The sequence below is a fragment of the Episyrphus balteatus genome, chromosome 2, assembly GCF_945859705.1.
Source record: "Episyrphus balteatus chromosome 2, idEpiBalt1.1, whole genome shotgun sequence".
Lineage (NCBI taxonomy): Eukaryota > Metazoa > Arthropoda > Insecta > Diptera > Syrphidae > Episyrphus > Episyrphus balteatus.
The window spans coordinates 10,278,539-10,297,621 of record NC_079135.1 but is presented as its reverse complement, the minus strand read 5'-3'; the positions used below and the strand labels follow the sequence as shown (position 1 = coordinate 10,297,621).

The 19,083-nt window shown below is 29.9% G+C and overlaps 2 protein-coding genes across 5 annotated transcripts in view; one reads left to right on the top strand and one right to left on the bottom strand.

Moving 5' to 3' along the window:
* LOC129909158 (uncharacterized) overlaps positions 1-19,083 on the bottom strand; it is a 96,161-nt gene that overhangs the window by 44,704 nt on the left and 32,374 nt on the right. For all 4 annotated transcript variants that reach the window (XM_055986149.1, XM_055986153.1, XM_055986154.1 and 1 more), the window contains exon 2: positions 6,510-6,623. The gene's annotated coding sequence lies outside the window, so the exon portion shown is untranslated. The remainder of the gene's footprint in view (positions 1-6,509; positions 6,624-19,083) is intronic.
* On the top strand, positions 15-6,517 carry LOC129909166 (uncharacterized). Its single transcript, XM_055986167.1, has 8 exons — positions 15-202; positions 1,764-2,246; positions 2,334-2,417; positions 2,515-2,623; positions 2,804-3,072; positions 3,603-3,774; positions 5,993-6,072; positions 6,208-6,517. The coding sequence occupies exons 2-8, from the start codon at positions 1,964-1,966 to the stop codon at positions 6,420-6,422; spliced, it is 1,212 nt and encodes a 403-aa protein (XP_055842142.1). The 5' UTR covers positions 15-202; positions 1,764-1,963; the 3' UTR covers positions 6,423-6,517.

Here is a 19,083-nt window from a genome sequence, read left to right as displayed (position 1 = left end):
TCGCGGAGAAACAAACCATTTGATTGTTGTGGAATTTAAAATCTTTTTTCTTCTTTTTTTTTCATTTTGTTATCTTAGCAATTTTTGATCAAAACTGGGGAATGCGCTGATGCGATGGTAATAGTCGGGTAATTAGAGTTGCAAGTGATAGTTATTGGATTTTTGGGATATAAGAAACACAAGCCATTGATACTCAAACGGTGTAAGTCAGAATATTTACCTTCCAAATAACACTCGCAGGATTTCAGCAATATTTTCCCAGACTATATACAATTTCAATTTTTTGTTTTGATTATTCTTTTATATATTGTTATTTATCATCATGGAGGATGGGAATGAAATTCACAAAACATACCTAAATAAATAATTGAACTCGATTGCTGGAATATGGTTATGATTGAACGATAAATAATAATTCAACCTTGACGTAGTAAAGTATAGAAAGAATTTTTTTTTTTTTGTTAAATAAATATTGACCTGGTTTTTGCGTGCAAGATAATGTTTTCATTAATTGATGATTTTTATTGATAAGAAAAATCAAAGAAATTGTTAGAAAAACCGGTGAAAGAAAAGTTAAACGAAAAATTAACTTTAGAAGGAAATAAAGTGTTCAAAAAATACAAAATTATATTTTTAGTGTGCTGTTGCAAATTAAAGCGTTTTGATTATTTTCGTTGAAAAAAATAATGCTTTCAGAAATATTCTATTCAGAAATAATACAATGACATATGTATAGGCAGTAGGCATAAGTACAATTTTTTCAGTAAAAAAACCTAATTTTCTTGTCAAAAACTGCAAATTTAAAAATCTTTTTGTTTTTTAGTGCGGGTGATTTAGTTTAACCCATGACTAAAAAAGATTTTTAAATACCAAACGTTTTTTATTTCTATTTTGAATATCTTCGAGAGAAAAATATTAGATTTGAAAAAAAGTAAATATGTATATTTGAGGCGATTTTTGAAATTGCATAAAAGTAGTTTTGCAAAAGAAAAACCAATTTGACGGTGTTACATTGACGTACAAAGTACTCAAAGCCGCCTTTTTTACCTGTTAATATTCAAGTGTTTTAAAAATTGCATTCCAGGGCAATTTCGACTTCAGGCACAGAAAAAGGATATAAAAATCCTTTAGAAAATTATGGTTTCGTTCAAAGCCAATTTTTTTTTACAGAATAATTTTATCAATTCGTTTGAAAAAAAATGAGAAGTTCGAATTGCGGGTATGAGGAGTCAGAAATGCGAAAACATCACTCCGTGGACACCATTTTATTTATCTTTGTTTAAATAAACAATCGACATTACTATAACATTATATCATTAGAAATTTATTTTACATTGTAGCAAAAAAAAAAAAAAAAACAATAGTAGGAAAGGTATTTCTTGAGAACGCGTCGTAGATGATCGGATTTCTTTAGTCTTTATCGAAATATTCCAAAAAAAAGGTGTTTTTTTTTTGTTATTGCCTTTATTTTTTGAAAACTTTTTTTTTACAAAAACAGTTTGTATACCTAAACTAAAAGAAGAAAAAATTGCAAATACTTTGTGTCTCAAAATGTGATGACTGGTGAAAAATAGCATCGTCTTAGGGACCTGCTATTCATTAAGGGTACACAAACCTTAAACGGTTATCAGAAATGTATTACTTTTTATTTCAGTATAAAAATATGCCACGCCTTCATAAAAATTAATTTAATAAGAAAACCATAAACGCAATTCACAACTTTTTTTTATTTTATTTTGACTTGAAATTCCGCACAATCGCAGAAACGAACAGAGTACTTCTATACTCTTACCTACAACCCACTTAACAATATTGACATCAATTGATTTATCAGAACATACAAAAAAAAAAAAAAAAAAACAAGCCAAAGATAACACACGCCAAACCAAAAGACCAATATCGTTCACACAACAAAAAAAAAACTTCACAGTTTTTCTCTGAAAAGTATCGATGTAACAACATCATGAAGAAGATATTACGATATTGGTTTTACGTATTTTCAATTTTAACAATTACCAACAAGGAACTTAGGGCTGACAATGGCAATAACGAAGTCGACGACGACGATGACAGCGTCAGCATCAACAACAACAACAACTGTCCTGCTATATGTGGTGATGGTAAGGATAGTAGTCACAACCTGTGTCTGTCATCTTTGACACAGCAAGATTGTGCTCCCAACGAGTATATAACTCCAAATGCAGGCATCTGCAATTGTTGTCCGTTATGTGTTGGTGGTTTGGGTGGTAAGTTTTCTTTTTCATTCAAGAAATGTGCTGGAGCACACACAGTCACCACACAATGTCTTGAAAATGGTTTCTTTTTTTTTGTAGGACTTCATGAAGAGTGCAACGAACAAAGTCCTTGTGCAATGGGCTTAAAGTGTGACAAAACAATGACTTGCCAGTTGGATAAAAGTATGTGACAGCCCTTTCAACTTATCACAGGATTAAAGTGACTCTTTCTTATTCTTTCTTTTCTTTCTTATTTTTTTTTTTTGTGATTGTGTTATAGATACGTGTGCTTATTCGTATCACTTGGCGGGCGTAACCCGCCTTCCGAGTTGTGAAGTAGATGGAAGCTTTGCAGCGGTTCAATGTAAAGGCGATCGATTAAGTGGAAGGTATCAAGAGACAGGGTGTTTTTTTTTTTTGTGTGTGACGGAATTTTATGTTTCTTTCTTAAAAGTTTTTCCAACATTAACAAAAGAAAAGTCTGGAAACTAAAAGACACACAATTTTGGAATTAACATCAAATGGGGATTACTATCAAATTCTTCTATTATTTTCTTTTTGTGTCTTAGATGCTTTTGTTACTCAGAGACAGGAAAACGAATCCATGGCTGGTCATGGTGGCGCGAATCTGAAGGCATGACGTGTGCCTGCAGTCGTATGAAATATAAAATGATTCAAGACGGCTTGGGTGATAATACCCTACACTGCGACTCAATGGGCAATTTCGAAGCCCTCCAATGCACAGGGGGTGTGTGTTGGTGTGCCGAACCGACAACTGGCCAAATTCTAAGTGGAACACGAGCCGTTCCAGAAGCAATGTGGAAGTTTTTGCCGTGTTGTAAGTCCAATAACCTATGAATGAAAAAAAAGCAAACAAAATCACAATATGCTGATGTCGAGTGTTGGCCTCATTTTTTTGTTTGTTTTTGTTGACAGATTTTTTTTGCAATATTTTTTTTCTTTTATTTCCAACCATCTCATCATCATCGTTACCACTTCATTCAGGCCAAACATTGCAAAGATTCCAAACAAAAATAAAAGAAGAAAATAAAAAAAAAAAAAAAACAACAAAAGATGACAAAATATGTATGGTTTTGTGTTGTTCTGTGTTTTAGTGGTATTTCATTGTGGTTTAGTAGTGCGCTTCTGCTGCTGTTGGTTTTTTTGTGTTATTGTTGAAGGTTGCCATTGTATAATCCAAACATTGACACTATCGTACATTTTTGCCTTCTTCTTCTTGTTTTTCATATTATTGCAAGCTTTATTGTATACTTAGACGACGACATTCGGCGGAGTACATTTTTGTTAATGTTTTTTATTTTTCTTATTTTCTTTTTTTTATTACAAAAAAAAAATTATAATATACAGATGATTTTAGCAAATTTGGTTCAACATATTTAAGACAATGTGAGAGTTCTGCTTATGCACAGAATTTATTAAAGAAAGCATATGCGGCGCATGGCACAACGGAAATTGAGTTCAATAACATTTTGTGTGACTATGATGGTTCTTATGGAAGATATTCTATTTCTAATGGCATGTGAGTGAGAATTTTATTATTTTCTTTTTTTAATCGACAAAGAAGAACATCAAAAAATTAATAGTGATTAATAGTGAATATTGAAAATTCATGAAAGTTGAAAGGTGCCACTAAACAAAATTACCCTTGTTTTTATCATAACGTTGACATCATAGGAAATGTATGTATTCATCAGTTTGATGAAAAACAATTATTTATCAATCAATCGAAACTTTTGGTATTTTTTGTTGTCAATATAGAAATATTTTTTACTAATGAGTAGTTTGCTAACGTTTCATGAAATGGAAAATAAAAGACTTTATTAATCTTTTAGATTAATCAATAATAGTGACCTTGTGGAAAAGTTGGTTATTTGACAAACTATTGAAATAAGAAAAAGTAGTTATTTCCAAAATTAAATTATTTTTAAAGCAACTTTTATTTGGAATGCAAATTTAATGAAAAAGAAAAGCAAGTTCTTAAAGTTCTTTTTCACAAAAAGTCTTTATTAACAACGATTTAGTTAAAAATTGAATATTGGTATAAATCTTTAGCTTCAAAAAAAGGTAGGTATCTTTATATTTTTTTCGATTCAGGGTAGATTTCTTCATTTTCAATTTTTTAAAGAGCATTAGGCCCAAAAAGACGATCTTATAGCTAATTTAACTATTATAATGAGATAATTTCACCTCATTTGCACGAAATGACCTCGGATATGGAGTAAATATTGACGATCGCATCCAGTACTTTATTGTTAATAAGTCTCATCACTTCAGTAACTTCTTTTCGTAGCTCATTTTATGCAAATTACTTGGAAATAATTTCATTATAAATTATCGTTTTTCTCAACAAAAAAAAAAACTAGTTTTGAAAATCATCTTTCTTCATTCGAAAACTTTCGAAAAGAACATTATGTAAAAGTAGAAAGACACGTAGGTTCAAGAAACATCAAATATATAGTTGATTACTTGTTGTTTTTGAATTTATTCGTTTTTGGGTGCAATATTGGATATTATAAAAGTGTTTAGGAATTTCTTACTATCACCGATCAAATTGCAAACTCCAAAAAAAAAATAACAAAATAATTATACATTTCTACAAATAATATAGGTATATAACCCTAAGTAAATTATTTAAATATTTATGTGTAACGATTTTAAAATTGTGGTCAATCTATATGTAAAGTTTGATTTTTGGGTCATTAAAAAAATTCATATCGGTTCAGCTATAGCAAAATGTTTCAACGTTTAAACGCACTAATTTTGAATACGTTTAATATAAAGTAAAGGCTTTTAGTTTCAGATCTTAAAAAATAATAAAGATTTTATTAATTTTATTCACTTAATTTGGATCTTCTCAAAAAAACTAGACATTTTCGACCTTAAACCTTTGACTAAAAATTAAAAGAGCATTAAATATTAAAGTCAAAATACATATTAACGTACCTACAATTAAAAAATAATAATTCTTTAAAATTGTTTTATATAATGTGTTTTCAAAACATAAAAGAAACATAGTCTCGCAATTAGTAACATGCATTTTATAAAAACATAATCGGAGCTGATTGGGAGGACCTCCTTGACTCTACTAGGAGTTTCGATATTTCTGTTTTAAACTGTTACTAACATACTAAAGTTAGATTATGAGGGTATTTCAAAAGATTTGAAGCCCTTTTCTGTTGGAAGTATTTTTTTTATATAAATATTTTTTTTTATATAATTTTAACTAATATGCCTGTAAGACCTAAGGTCTTTTAAATGCACTGCACGGCTATAGTTAGAAGGAATAGATGGATAGGAAAGAATTTTTTGTTGGTACAGTGAATTGAGAATAAGATGATTATTATTTCATATAATCCCACGGGTGGCTTCCAAACTGGGGGATAAAGAAAAGAATGCTGCCTGAGGTAGGGCTCGAACCCACACCTCCAGGTTAGCAGTCATGTACTACATCCACTGCACCATTGCCATTTCATAAACTTGGCATGTTTCCTGCGAATATTGACCTTCATTGAAACCTGAAGGGTGTCAATTTTAAACTTTATCAGTCTTGGAAAAAAGGAATTTGTGTAACTCTACCATAGGTATGACACATTTAAAATCCTATTTGTAAAGACGGTCAGTTAATACAAATTGCATTTTAAAACTCGTCTCTTAGCTTAGCAGTTTTGTTAAATTTCAAAGCATTTAAAAATGTAATGTATCTCTATATTTAAAGCATACAATTATCACTTTTCCAGAGCATCTTGTTATTGGAGAGATGGCACAAGACTCGGTTCGTTTCAAGTACAATCCAACAAAGTGACATCGATGAATTGCTGTAAGTCAATCATTCTTTGAATTCCATACTGAAATATATTTCTTTTCAATTATTTATTACATTTCTAATAAATTAATTTACATTTATCTCATTTTTTTTTCATTCATTTATTTTCTATCTACTTGCTGAATGAAGACTGTGCACGTGATCAGAAAATATTCAGCGAAGCTGGAATGATACATCGCCTGACATGCAGTGGCAATGGTAATTATGAATCCATTCAAGATATAAATGGAAAAATATTTTGCGTGGATGGGGATGGTTTTGCCGTTTCCGATCCAGTGGAAACAGATATTTTACCTGACTGCTCTAAATACATTTATTATGAAACAAGAGGTGTCTTGGATTAGAGTTACAGTTGCAATTGTTGTTATTGTTTATAACAAAAAAAAAATAAAATGAATTATTATTTCACATTACAAATTGTATACACTTACCAACTAACTATAACTATTATATTAAAATGTTATAAAAAGATTGGTTCCTGGTGTTTGAATTATGACGACGATGCGGGATATAATTTCTTCAAGTCTTCATTTTGAGATGAGTATCTGAAATTAAAAAAAATTGAAACGAATTATTATTAAATTTCTCTCTCTTGGTGAAAAAAGTGGCAAATACTATAAAGAAACGAGAATATAACAGAATAAATACCATCTATCTCTCCTAGAAAGTCAACCAAGAAAGCAATTGACTGAGAAGAATTAACGAACCGCAGATAGATAAACTAACGGTAGTGCAACAACACTCATTTCTTTGTAACGATGTACCTTCAAACTTAAGAGGAATTTAAAAATATCTCCTTCCAGAGAAAAGACACGGTTGGTAACGGTGGCGGCGATGAAAGTAATGGCGACACCCAGACGGGACAAGACGGTTGTGTTCTCTATCCATGAATAAATGCCAGAAAAATCAACCTCAACCCCTCCCTCCCCTCTTCTTCGATGATGAACCTTTAATTTGTTTTGGAACCATATGCATCTATGATGATGATGATGTTGGGGTTTTTGTGATATGTGCGGTCAAATAAGTTTTAATAAGCCACTGTGGGTTGTTAGGTATTCAGCACAATGCCAACTGACCTAACCAAAAGTATTTGTTTATATACATCTGACAACGGCGACGACGAAATTCTTTGTGAAAAGAGGGAGAAGTTTTGATACTTTCACCAAGACTGGAGGAGTTGTTTGATTGCTCTAATTTTTTTTTTGTATACTCGTGAGATTTATTGTCCGATAGCAGGATTAGTCAAGTACGGTATCGAAGAAGAACGCTAAGTTATTAATTTTTTTAAAAAGTTTTTTTTTATGATGATTGTGATTAAAAATTAAAGAAAGGTGGGTGAACAAATTGGAAGATGGTCTTATTATAAAGATACTTTCATACGGCCACTTAAAATTGCCTTGAATGAAAAAATTAAAAAGATGTTAATGTGCTACAGGGTTCCGTTTTGTCATCGAATATTTCTTACTTTTAAGAAAAATTAACCGGAGAACGTGACAGGAAAGAATTTAACCAACTGCATCCAAGAGTGTTCAAGAAGACCAAAGCAAAAAAGAGAAAGCTAACGTTTTCGAGAATTAATTTTACACCCGCCGCAATAAATAAAGAAATCTCCGTATACAACTCAATCACTGCAGAAATTCTTAGATTTTTTTCCGCAGAAAGTTTAGAAATTTGCAGTTCACCCTCCAAATGTTTACTGGAAAACTACAATTTTCCGACAGCGAGGGTGCGACCGATCCACCGTTTTTATAAAGGATTACAATTTAAATTTTTCAAATTCATACTTTTGGTCTGAAGGCGACGATATATAGATAAAAATTCACTAACATTTTTCAAGACGAAATATTGTACGTTATTTTTAAGAAAATATTTATCAATTATTAAAAAAATTGTTCTTTTTTTTTTAATCCAAAAATATATTTTTTGACAAATTTTATAAACTTTTCGGTATAAAAATTTTCTTTCAAATCCACTTGGTCGTTTAATTGAAGTGCAGAAAGAAATAAACGTTTGTATTACAGTTACCGTTGCTAGACCCGTTTTTGAAAAAAAATAAACCTTTTCTATTTTAATTATAATGATTATAATGAAATTGACTATTTAGAACTTATTACAGAAAATAAACTATTTGGAACTTTAAAAAAGCAACCTTTAAGCCAATTATTTTATGAAGTCTCTTTATTCTTGGTTTCTATCCCAAATGTAAAGTATTTGCCAAATTTATTTATTATTGTTTTTTTTTTTTTCAATAAAAAAACATGCTTTAAACCATGATATTTTTTTAAAAGCACTTTAGATTCACCTTTCACATGAAATAAATGTAGGCATGACAAAGACAACAATTTTAATAAAGTTCATAAGGGTACCATTTTTTAATATCATTGATTTTTGGCAAAGATGGCAGAATTTTCTTATTAACTAAAACAAAAAAAAACTCTTCGACCTTAAATATTTTTGACTTCTTGACTTCACTGCTTTGATTTTTGGTTTCAGTGGCAAATGAAACATTTTTAACAATTTGTAATGGGGTATCAATTTTTTTTTTTTTGTACTGAATTTGAAACACTCCTTCAAGATAATTTTGTGGACTTTTTAAACTCTTAGTTCTTATAACAATCTTTCGACCAAAATTATGAAACCTTTTAGACACATTACTCAACTTATAAGAAAAACACAGTTTCACCAAAAATATTTTTAAGGACTTTATGAATTCCTTATGTCTGTTTCATTTTAAATCCCAAAAAAATATTATTTTTAGTTCAGGGGTCTTTTTTGTCTAATGGTCTATTGTACTTGTTACTCCGTCATAACCTTCCTTCTAGCAACGATCAACAATTAATTCTGAATTTAAAATCCAACTTTATACTTCTTCTTCTTCTGAGATTATTTTTTAAGTCCCCTGCTGCTGATTTAAGATTACATTTCTGTATCATTAATGTTTAACCATGTATTTTATTTTTAACTTTTTTGTGCAATCTACTTTACGTGTGATTAAATTCTTATATGGGTCAAGAGTTAGGCTTTTCTCTTCTGTGCCAATGTCAAACGTTCAAGTTTAACAACACAAGGACACGTCATTCGAGTTCTAACTATCCATTTTTGGTCTGGGTCTTGTCTCTGATCCAAGGACACTACCTACTTTTCAGTTGAATACTACTTGTCTCGCAGACAACTTGACCCTAAAATGTTGTGCAAAAGAAGACATAAAAAAAATCATTCATACACGAAATAATTATGATTTCTTTATGATAAATCCTACTGCTAATCTGCACTTAAACTGATTGATGCATGTCAAGCACTCGTATTCATCAATATTTATTTAATTACTCTAAGCACATGATTAATATTCATCTTATACAAGTTAGCAAGTCTCATTTGTCGTCCGTCACTGCCACACCGCCATCCACCATCCACCGCCGCATTAAGTCCCAACTCCGGATTCTGTTGGCATTATAAAGTGACATCGGAATCTTAACTGCATTCGCCGCATACTGCGTGAGCGTCCTATTTATAGAAACATCGGCCACACGCCATCAAAACCCATTTAGCTTAATTGCCCACATTAAGGTAATAAGCTAGCTAGCTGGCACAGCATGTTTGTGCTGGCAATCCCTTAAGAACTGACATCGACTTCGACATTATAACAAACTAACTACAATATCCAACGCCATCTATAGTTGCATCAAGGCAATTCCTCCAATGTCATTTATCTACGCCTTTCGCGTTTGGTTTTGCGAAAGTGGAAAGTCATCAATCGACAACGACGGGTTTGCTGGAAAATTGGATTAAAAAAAATAAAACTGAAAAACAAAAAAGAGATAAAAAAGAATTTTCCACTTCTCTTGGGAGTTAGATGATGCTGTTGCTACAGCGAATGGATAAACGTAGAACCATCATCTGTCCGTCTACCGTCTACTATATCGACTGCCGATGACCGATGATGATGATTGCAGTTGATGGCTGTAGTTGGCTAGGTGACTATTGGCACCTAGGCATACAGGCAAGCCATATACAAATACATAGCATTGAAGTTGATGGGATATGCCAATGAACTTGACATTGATAAGGTTTCTTCATTGGCATCGCTGATGTAGGCAAGTCTTGTTATAAGCTGTGTTCTTGCTTTTTTTTTAATGTTGCTACTTTTCGTTTTAGTTTTCTTGACAGTTTCTTTACATTTTGTTTCTTTTCTTTATTCATGCATGAGATGATCAATGTTTGAAGTATTTTCTTTTAATTTTTTTTTCTTCTTTTTCTTCTCCAATCACTCTTCATTGTTTCTTTAGTTCACTTTTTATACTTCTCGAGGGAGCGTCGCATTAGCATTTTTATTGTATACTTGCTTGGGGCAATATTGATGCAGCAACGAAACGACACGATGACGGTGATACATGTTCGTCATGAGGATACGCTAAGTAGCTTTTTTAAATGAACTTACAGAAATAAGGATACATAAATAAAATAGTTATTCGTTAACGCTCGTATAAGAAGACAGGCACCATTTTATTGAAAATTGAATGCGGATGTTTAACGAATTGCTTGCATACATTTTGTATTTGTAAAATGTATCACATGTATGATGTGTTTTCTTTTTCTGCTTTTGACCTTTATTAACGATACTCCCCGTTTAACTTTTTTTTCTGATTTTAAAGACAAAAATTGGAAAAGTTTTTTTTTTATCAAACAAATTATAGGAAAAAAATCATTTATGGCTTTTTTTTAATTTAGTTTTTATTTTTTAAAATTTATTTTTTATTTGGCTTTGGGCCAATTTATTGACCCTTCATTAAATTTTGAAATTTATCGTTTTAGTTAACAGCGTCGTTAAACTATTGACGCCTATAAGTATACATCATTAAAAATTCATTTAATTCACTCTGCTTTAGTTAAAGTCTTTCCTTTTAATGAAAACTTTAAATTTAAAATTCCATTTAAAATATTTTTACGTCGTGGTTCTTTTGAAGTAGAGAAGATAATCTATTAGATATATTATGTGCTCTTCTGCGAATAGATGAGAAATGCATTAATTTTTTTGAATTTTGAGTCTATTAAAAATCTTAAATGAAGTGTTGTCTATTTATCCCTCATACCCATAGATAACAATTTTTGGCGAGCCGCAATCATTTTAAATTGTAACTTATTTATGGTATAAATACTTTTTATTCCAAACAAATATGCTCTATTCTGGACTATTACATACACAATTTTGATTTTGTTTTAATGATTCCTTAGCTCATTTCATGAACAAATTTTTTTCAAAAAAATAATAATGAAATAACAATTGAAATGACATTTGACGCCAATGGAGAGTGAATAAATAGAAATTCATTTTAAAACCTCCATTTGCTCTAAAAATCCCTCTTAAAAGGTCGAATTTGGAGTTTTAACTAAAACGACTTTTAAATTTAATGCTCAATTAGTTAATTATGCCAAACTTCAAAAAAATGCTTAAAAGAGACTGAATTAAGCGAATTTGATTTTTTAATTTTAAAATTCCTTTTTTTAATGGCGATTTAAGTTTAATGGAGAGTCAATAAATTGGGCCTTAGGGCCAATTTTTCAATGGTCAGTTAAACAGTCAGTTAGTACTTATTCCCCAGATGGAGACAAAATCAATTTTTCAACAGTCGGACATACATAATGTAGCTTTTTGCTTAAAACATTTCATAGAGGAATTAAACTATCTGCTCCTTTCAGAAACGAATAAAATTTATTCTAAAGAATAATCTCATCAAAAATATTTTGTCATTTTCAAAACTGTTTTGAAGAAAATGTCGATGAAAAAAAAGCGGAACACAAGAAAACAAAAACAATTATGAATTATTATGACGTTTAAATTTGAATATTTTTGAATTTGACATTTTTTTTTGTTATTCTGTAGAATAGATTTTTCTTGATTGAAAAACTCAATGTTTGTTATCTGATTGTTTATGAGCCTAATAATTTTATTCGTCGAACAGTTAACTGACTGTTTATTAGAAGATTGAAAAATCGGCTCTTGAAAAAAGGTGTCTTAGATTTTATTTTTTAGCTTGAATCTTTTTTAATTTATTTTTTTTTATAGTTCTATAAAATTTAATTTCTTTAATTTATTTTAATTTAAGATTGATTTATTAAAAAAATGTTTGGATTAATTTGTTATGCGACCAATTTTGTAACGTATATTTGTAGAATCATATTTTAATAAGGGGGCTATTTTAATGAATTTTAAATTAAATACAAATTAAAAAACTTTATTTCATCTTTTACCAACGTTTAGTCGTCGTTATTCGCGAATTCTTCAGGGGTCGTACTAGATCTTAATTTAACATTATAAGACATTTTTTATTGATTTACTACAGTTTTAGTTTGTTTGGGAGTCTTTTAGTAACAAACTAAAAAAAAATTTAAAGAATGTTCTTATAATGTTAAATAAAGATCTATTTTAACCCCTGAAGAAGTCGCGAATAACAACAAAACGTTGGGAAAATATGAAATAAAGTTTTTTAATTTGTATTTAATTTAAAATTCATTAAAATAGCCCAACTATTAAAATATAATTCTACAAATATACGTCGCTTTTTTAATTTGCATTTACGTATTTTCGCATTGACTAAAATAGCCTACCTATCAAAATATAAATCTACAAGTCTTATTTAAAAAAAAAAAATTAATAAAAAAAAAAATTATTGTTTAAACTATTTTTTGAATTTTTATGTAGAGTTTTTCTTTAAACTATTTCTTCTAACTTAAAGTCAGGTGGGGTGGTTTTAAGTCTGGGAATAAATCTGCACCCTTTTGCATCCTGCTAAGACAGGTCATAGAAACTAAAGGTTTTAAACAACAACATAAATTTACACAAACTTAAAGCTGAGTTAATTTTGCATAAAATCTTTTTTAAAGTTTCTACATAACCTTCTCCGTTAAGAAGTACCAGTACTTTAAAGTTTCATTTGTGAGACCCAAAAGTCTGCAATATTTTAAAAATTATGTATAAGTATCAAAAAATATTTGCATAACAACAATCGTTTGATAAATTTATGATTAAGTAATTTCTTTCCTTTAAGATGACCCTTTTTTATGTGGTAGGTATCTAAAAATGGGTTATAATTGATCAAAATAGTCAATACTAATTTACTATTTATCTTTGACCTAGAATAATTACTAGACAGAGAAAAACTATCGTTTTGCTTCGACACCCATTTCGTAATGATTTTAAGAAAATAACCCTGTATAAAAAAATACTTTCCCTTTTCTGACTTCAACATTTCAAAACAAGATTCTTATCAATTTTGTTTTTAATCAAAAAAGAAAATTCCTCTTGAAATCGCTCATCCGAAAATAGTAAATGTGTGTAAATAGTAAATGTGGCGCCATCCCTCTATCTGAGTAAAGAATTTATCATTTAGATATATTTGTTTTTGGTATCTTGTTTGAAATTCTGAATATTATCATAAAATATAAAAAAAATATTGAAGGATGCTCGTTACTTCCGAAAGAAATCATCTTTTATTTATTGATGTACTTCTTATATAGTAATTTGATGAAAAGTAGTAAACAAAGTTACACATACTTTATATACACATAAATAGGTCAAACTCTGAAGTCATTGATAGTTAAAGTGTGCTGCTGTCAAAAACACCACTTGACTTGACATTTTTCTTTATTTTTTTTTATTTTAGACACAAATTGCTCAGATGGCAGCACATGCGAATATAAACAAACAACCACTTTATTCCTCTCATTCGACCTAGATCTCTTCTGTGTGGCAGTAAAAAGTTTTCTTCTGTTTTTGCCTTTTGGAGAAAACAAGCTTCTATCTAACCTCTCCTCCTCATCATAAAGAAATTATAAGTATACCAATTCAGTTTGTCCCTGGATGATGATGGTTATATGTATTTTTATTATTAGAATTGTCCTTGAAGAACTAACGAATGTCATGGTCATCAAAATTGTGTTATTTTTATGATCCAATTGAGAGTGTTGAGAACTGAACAACCTGTTCAAATTTTATAAAGTCAATCAGTCAAGAGATCTATTTGTACACACAAGTTTTGAGAAATAGTGCACGACTTGTCACTTTCGTTTTGTATACTAAAAAACACAAATATCGATTAAGAAGTCTTTTGCTTGCATCTACACATCATCAGTCAACCACTTTGACATTTCAACTCACTTGATGTAGAAGAAAAAAATAAGTAACTTGTCATCATCAATTCACAAGAGTTCATATGCAAGATACTTCCCACTCGTACTACTTAAAATCACAGTGAAGATGTTTTGAAGAAGGCTTATGCAAATATCAAAGGGATCCTTATAGTTCTGAATGCATCAGAGCATACTTTTGAGTTTTCAAAAGCGTCTTACTTTTTCTTTACGCAAAAGAATGTTGTCTATCATTAATTTGTAAGGAAAATAGTGATGACTTGGAAAAGTGCATTCGTCATCAGTGATCAAGTCATCAATTAATATTTCGATTGCTAAAAGGTGTTTATGCAAACAAAATATGACGAATTAAAAGCGTTTTCAATTTGGACAGTTTTTTTGTCTGCAAACCTGCAAAGAAAAGCTGACAATGAAGATGTCAAGTATATATATATATTATATATTTTATATTTGTTATATACACTTTTAAGTTATATTGTTAAAAAGTTCAAACCCTAAAACCTAACTACTTATGTGACTTGTCTTAATGTCACTTGTTAAAAAATAGTTACGTATACACCGCAGTGACCTTAGTGGTATAATGTAACTATTTTTCATCATTATGTTTACATTAAAATTTTTGTCCAATTTTTTTTTGTTTGCTTCTTTTTGTCATAAAGATAAAAATAAACTATAATTAGCTTCTTCTTTTTTTTTATTAATGAACCTTGTACACCTGAAATGCATTAACCCATTTCCGTTGTTAATATTTTCTTCTTTTCCTTCTTTTTTTATATTTTTTTTCTTTCTGGTTAACTTTTGTGGTGTATTCGTTTCGTTTTCTGTTCTCTTTTTGTGGCATAACGAATGTACATATATAATTGAATCTACCTTGCGCTATAAGCTTAATCATAAATAACAATTTTCTCATTTAGCACCATTTTTTGCTGCCTCCTATTATTCCCCTATACTCAACAAAAAATAATTAGCTAGCACTATAATAGTTGCAAAAAAAAAATACAATTGTATATGAAAATAAACTAAAAAGTAATAAAAAAAAAATTGAAAAATAGTTAAAGGTAAGAAATAAAGAAAACAAAACGTGCTATTCATGACTTGCGGAATAGCCCCTCAACTTGGTGTTGTTTGGTGTTCATGCAACTAATTGTTTTTCATACCGAAAAGAACACTGCCCGGACGGATAGAGTACGTAAATGTTTGACGGCTTGATGGGCTTTTCTTTCCTTTTCCTTCCTTTGTCCGGCCCCCTATTTTCTTCTTCTATTTAGACATAACTTTCACTCTCTCTTTCTTTAACTTTGAATTTAAAAAAAAATTATTATTGTCAGAGATTTACTTTCGTTTTGGCGAGGATGATTATGATGTTGTGCAACATCCACGTCGTCGGTCGTTGCGAGCGGTATTATAGATGTTTTTGTTTATTTAGACATAATATTTTACTTAAATTAGCTATACCGAAGAGAAGTATATAATGGATACAGTTACAGTCGATTGAGGGTAAAATTTTCCGGTTCTTCAAACATACCGCAAACTGCTCTGGTGGCTGTTTCTTGAGGTATGAAAGTGTTAATAGTACATATTAGTATAATAGTGGAAAATTATAGTCAGTAAATTCCACAGTGAAGTATGTTTTAAATGCTCAACATATCTTTATGATTCTTTTCCTTGAAAAACAAGTTGACTTTGCTAGCCAACCATAAAAAGATTTTTTTTATGGTCTAACTAAATGGTATTAAATGATGGATAAAGAGATACTAAAATGAAAATAAAGGGTTATCACTTTAAAAATGAGAAGTTGTAGGTACGTGGTAACCCTATTTAAAGAAAGGTCTTCTACGTTTTTGATACGAAAACTCATGACAAAATCAATTTTCCAAAATTAAGTTGATTTTTCAAACAAACATTTGTTATAAATCTAATTAGTGCTGGTAAAATAGGCATTGGAAAAAAAAATTTATGAAACTTTGCAAAAAGTTTTCTTTTGGGATGACAAGAGGGAGGCGATGAAGGTCAAAAATATAGTGAAAAAAATTGGTTGTGGAATATCATCATTATGAGACATGTGTTTAAGGTATTTTTTGATAATGAATCTAATGACATAAAAATCAAGTCAATACGATTGCTCTAAGAAAAGTTATTGCCGATGAAAAACAAGGGTGCTTGTTTTTTTTTTACTTCAACAGGTTAATATTATCGAAACCCGTGTGAAAAACAAGATACATTGATGAAATTCGAAAGGTCGAAAAAAGCCAATGATTCGTGCAAAACGTCTTAAAACTCAAGTATAAACATTCGGTTTGTCATCGAAACCGAAAAAACACCCTTTCATCTACATTTTTTTTATAAAAACTCTTTATCTTTGCTTTTTATCCCAAACTCAACGTTTTTGTACTATTTTACCTATACTAAATAGATTTGGGATTACAAATAAAATTCAATACAAAAATTATACTTTGTGTATATATAAAAGTTAAAAGTTAATTAAAACTCATCTTAATCCTGCAAATTATTTTGTGGAAAGCAAGGGTTAAAAATTTGGAGATTTTTTTTATAATCCTGGATTATTATTTTTCAAAGGTTTATTGATCAATTAATACTGTAACCAACTTACGTGACTATGAAAAAAAAAATTACAAAATTTTATTTCTACTTCTACTTCAAATGTCTTTATGTTTTTTTATCCTTTGAAATCCTATCTTAATGAAAAAATACCATAAAAACAAATAAAAAAGGATTCATTTCCTCATACAAACATAAATTTTTTGCTTTATTCTCGTCCTTTGAACCACAACATCACACAGTGTCAATGTCAGCTTGAAATAAAATTTTGCCTTGCATAGAATAGCTTTCGCCGTATGTTTCCGAATAGATAAGCCATTTGGTATATATCTACGACAAAGCCTCATCGCAACCTCTTGCACAAAGTTATGCACAAAAGTCAATTTTCTAAATAGGATATTCTTTTTTGTTTCTTTTCGTTTTCGTTTCTTTATGAAAAAGGCAGGCAAAAGGACTAAGTCTGTCTATAAAAAAGATTCTCCTAGAGAGAATCTCCTCTGGTATGGAGAAACTAAGTTCGTGACATTGAAGACTATTTTTATAGCCAATTTAATAGATGAACAGATGATACCCTTTTTCGAATAGGATATGGCCACCATTTTACACGATGATGATGATGATGATGCACAGGGATTATGAAGAAACGGAAATCGAGGACAAGCTCTTTATTTTATCTGAAGGTGTGTTTGACTTTGGTTGAGGTTATTGGTTAAAGTCGGCATTTATTTTATTTTTTATCATCGTTGTCTCCTTTCGTTTTATCATCTCGTCAATGTTTACCCACAAACACAAAGCAGCTCTCAAAGAATGTCAACATTGACAGTTGAAGTGCAACTAAAAAGAGTTTTTTTTTTCTTTTTCTGCTTTTTATTATTTTTTCTGCAATAAAATCCAATCGAACAAGGTTTTTGCAAAGAATGTATCTCTCTATCTATCTGCGAGAGTATAAAAAAACTACCATTATTTTATCTAGACTACATGAGTAGGCATACGGGTTTGTCTGGTCAGCCAACCCGTAGATCTTCATGTAATGAGCTACATATATGTGAACAGACGACAAATTGCTGAGTATGGTGATTTCATCAATGAACTGGACATTTGCATGAAATCTTTTCATGTTTTTTTTGTTTTTTCTTGGAAATCAGAATCAAGATTCGTCTTAGAACGATGATGATGTAATGAAAATTAGAGAATTCAGTGGCAATTGACAAGTAGCGATATAAAAACACCACATAACAATTCAAGATAAAATTCTAAATTGGGTTGACTTTGACACGACTCATTGTTGATATGTTTGGCACTGACAGAAAAAAAATATAGACATTCTAATTTTGAATAAGTTATTCTTTTGTTGGAATTCAAAGATTATTTTTGGAATACAAATGTGGGCTTTACGTTAAAGATTAGGGAGAGTGATGAAGAAAGTTTTATTTTATTTTTGCACAAAACAAAAAAAATCACTAACAAATGAAAATATTTATTAAATTTGCAAGTCTAAAACGAAAGGAAAACCGAAATTTTAGTATTACCTGCCTACAAATAAGATGTAGCTCTGATCTGGATTGCGGTTAAAGTTGAATAATCTCGCATTTGCATAAGCTTATAGCCTTTATAAGGTTTTGAGGCTACCAAACCAAACATGATTGATGGATGGATGAATCTTTTGAATTCCTTTTGAATATTTAATAATAATTACGTTGGTTTGTGGTAATTATGTAAGAATTTCAAAGGTGAATTTAAATGAATTTTCAAATTACCTAAGATATCGATTTTCGAAATCGAAATAGTGGTTTTGAAATTTAAGACTTGTTTTAGTATAAGGAAGAAAATAATTGGCTAAATAACACAACCCTTTTGGTAATATATGATAGTGAACTTTTTTGAGTATGTTCCTTTTTTTAAGTTCTTATACAAGTTTTTCAGAGAAATGAAAAATAAGTAGGAAATTCTAAGAACATAGTTATTTTCAAATTCTAGATTTTTCGAAACAAGGACCATTCCAAAATATACTCTTTATGTTCTGAGTTTCATTATTATTTTGTCCCACTGAAAGCCATCCTTTGTTTTAAGTTTAAACAGCATAAATAATTTTCATGTAAAAAAATTACTGCAAATTAAATGCATTATATATGTACCTTGTACCTCTGGGTTATGATGAATATCAAGAGTCGTCAAATATTGAAATATGTACATTTCGACATCATAATTAACATAAAAGTTTCTTGTTTGTTTTTCTTTGGGTGCCGACATTTTCTGAGAACAATGACCAATGGGAGCTTCAAAAAGGAATAAAAAACAAAC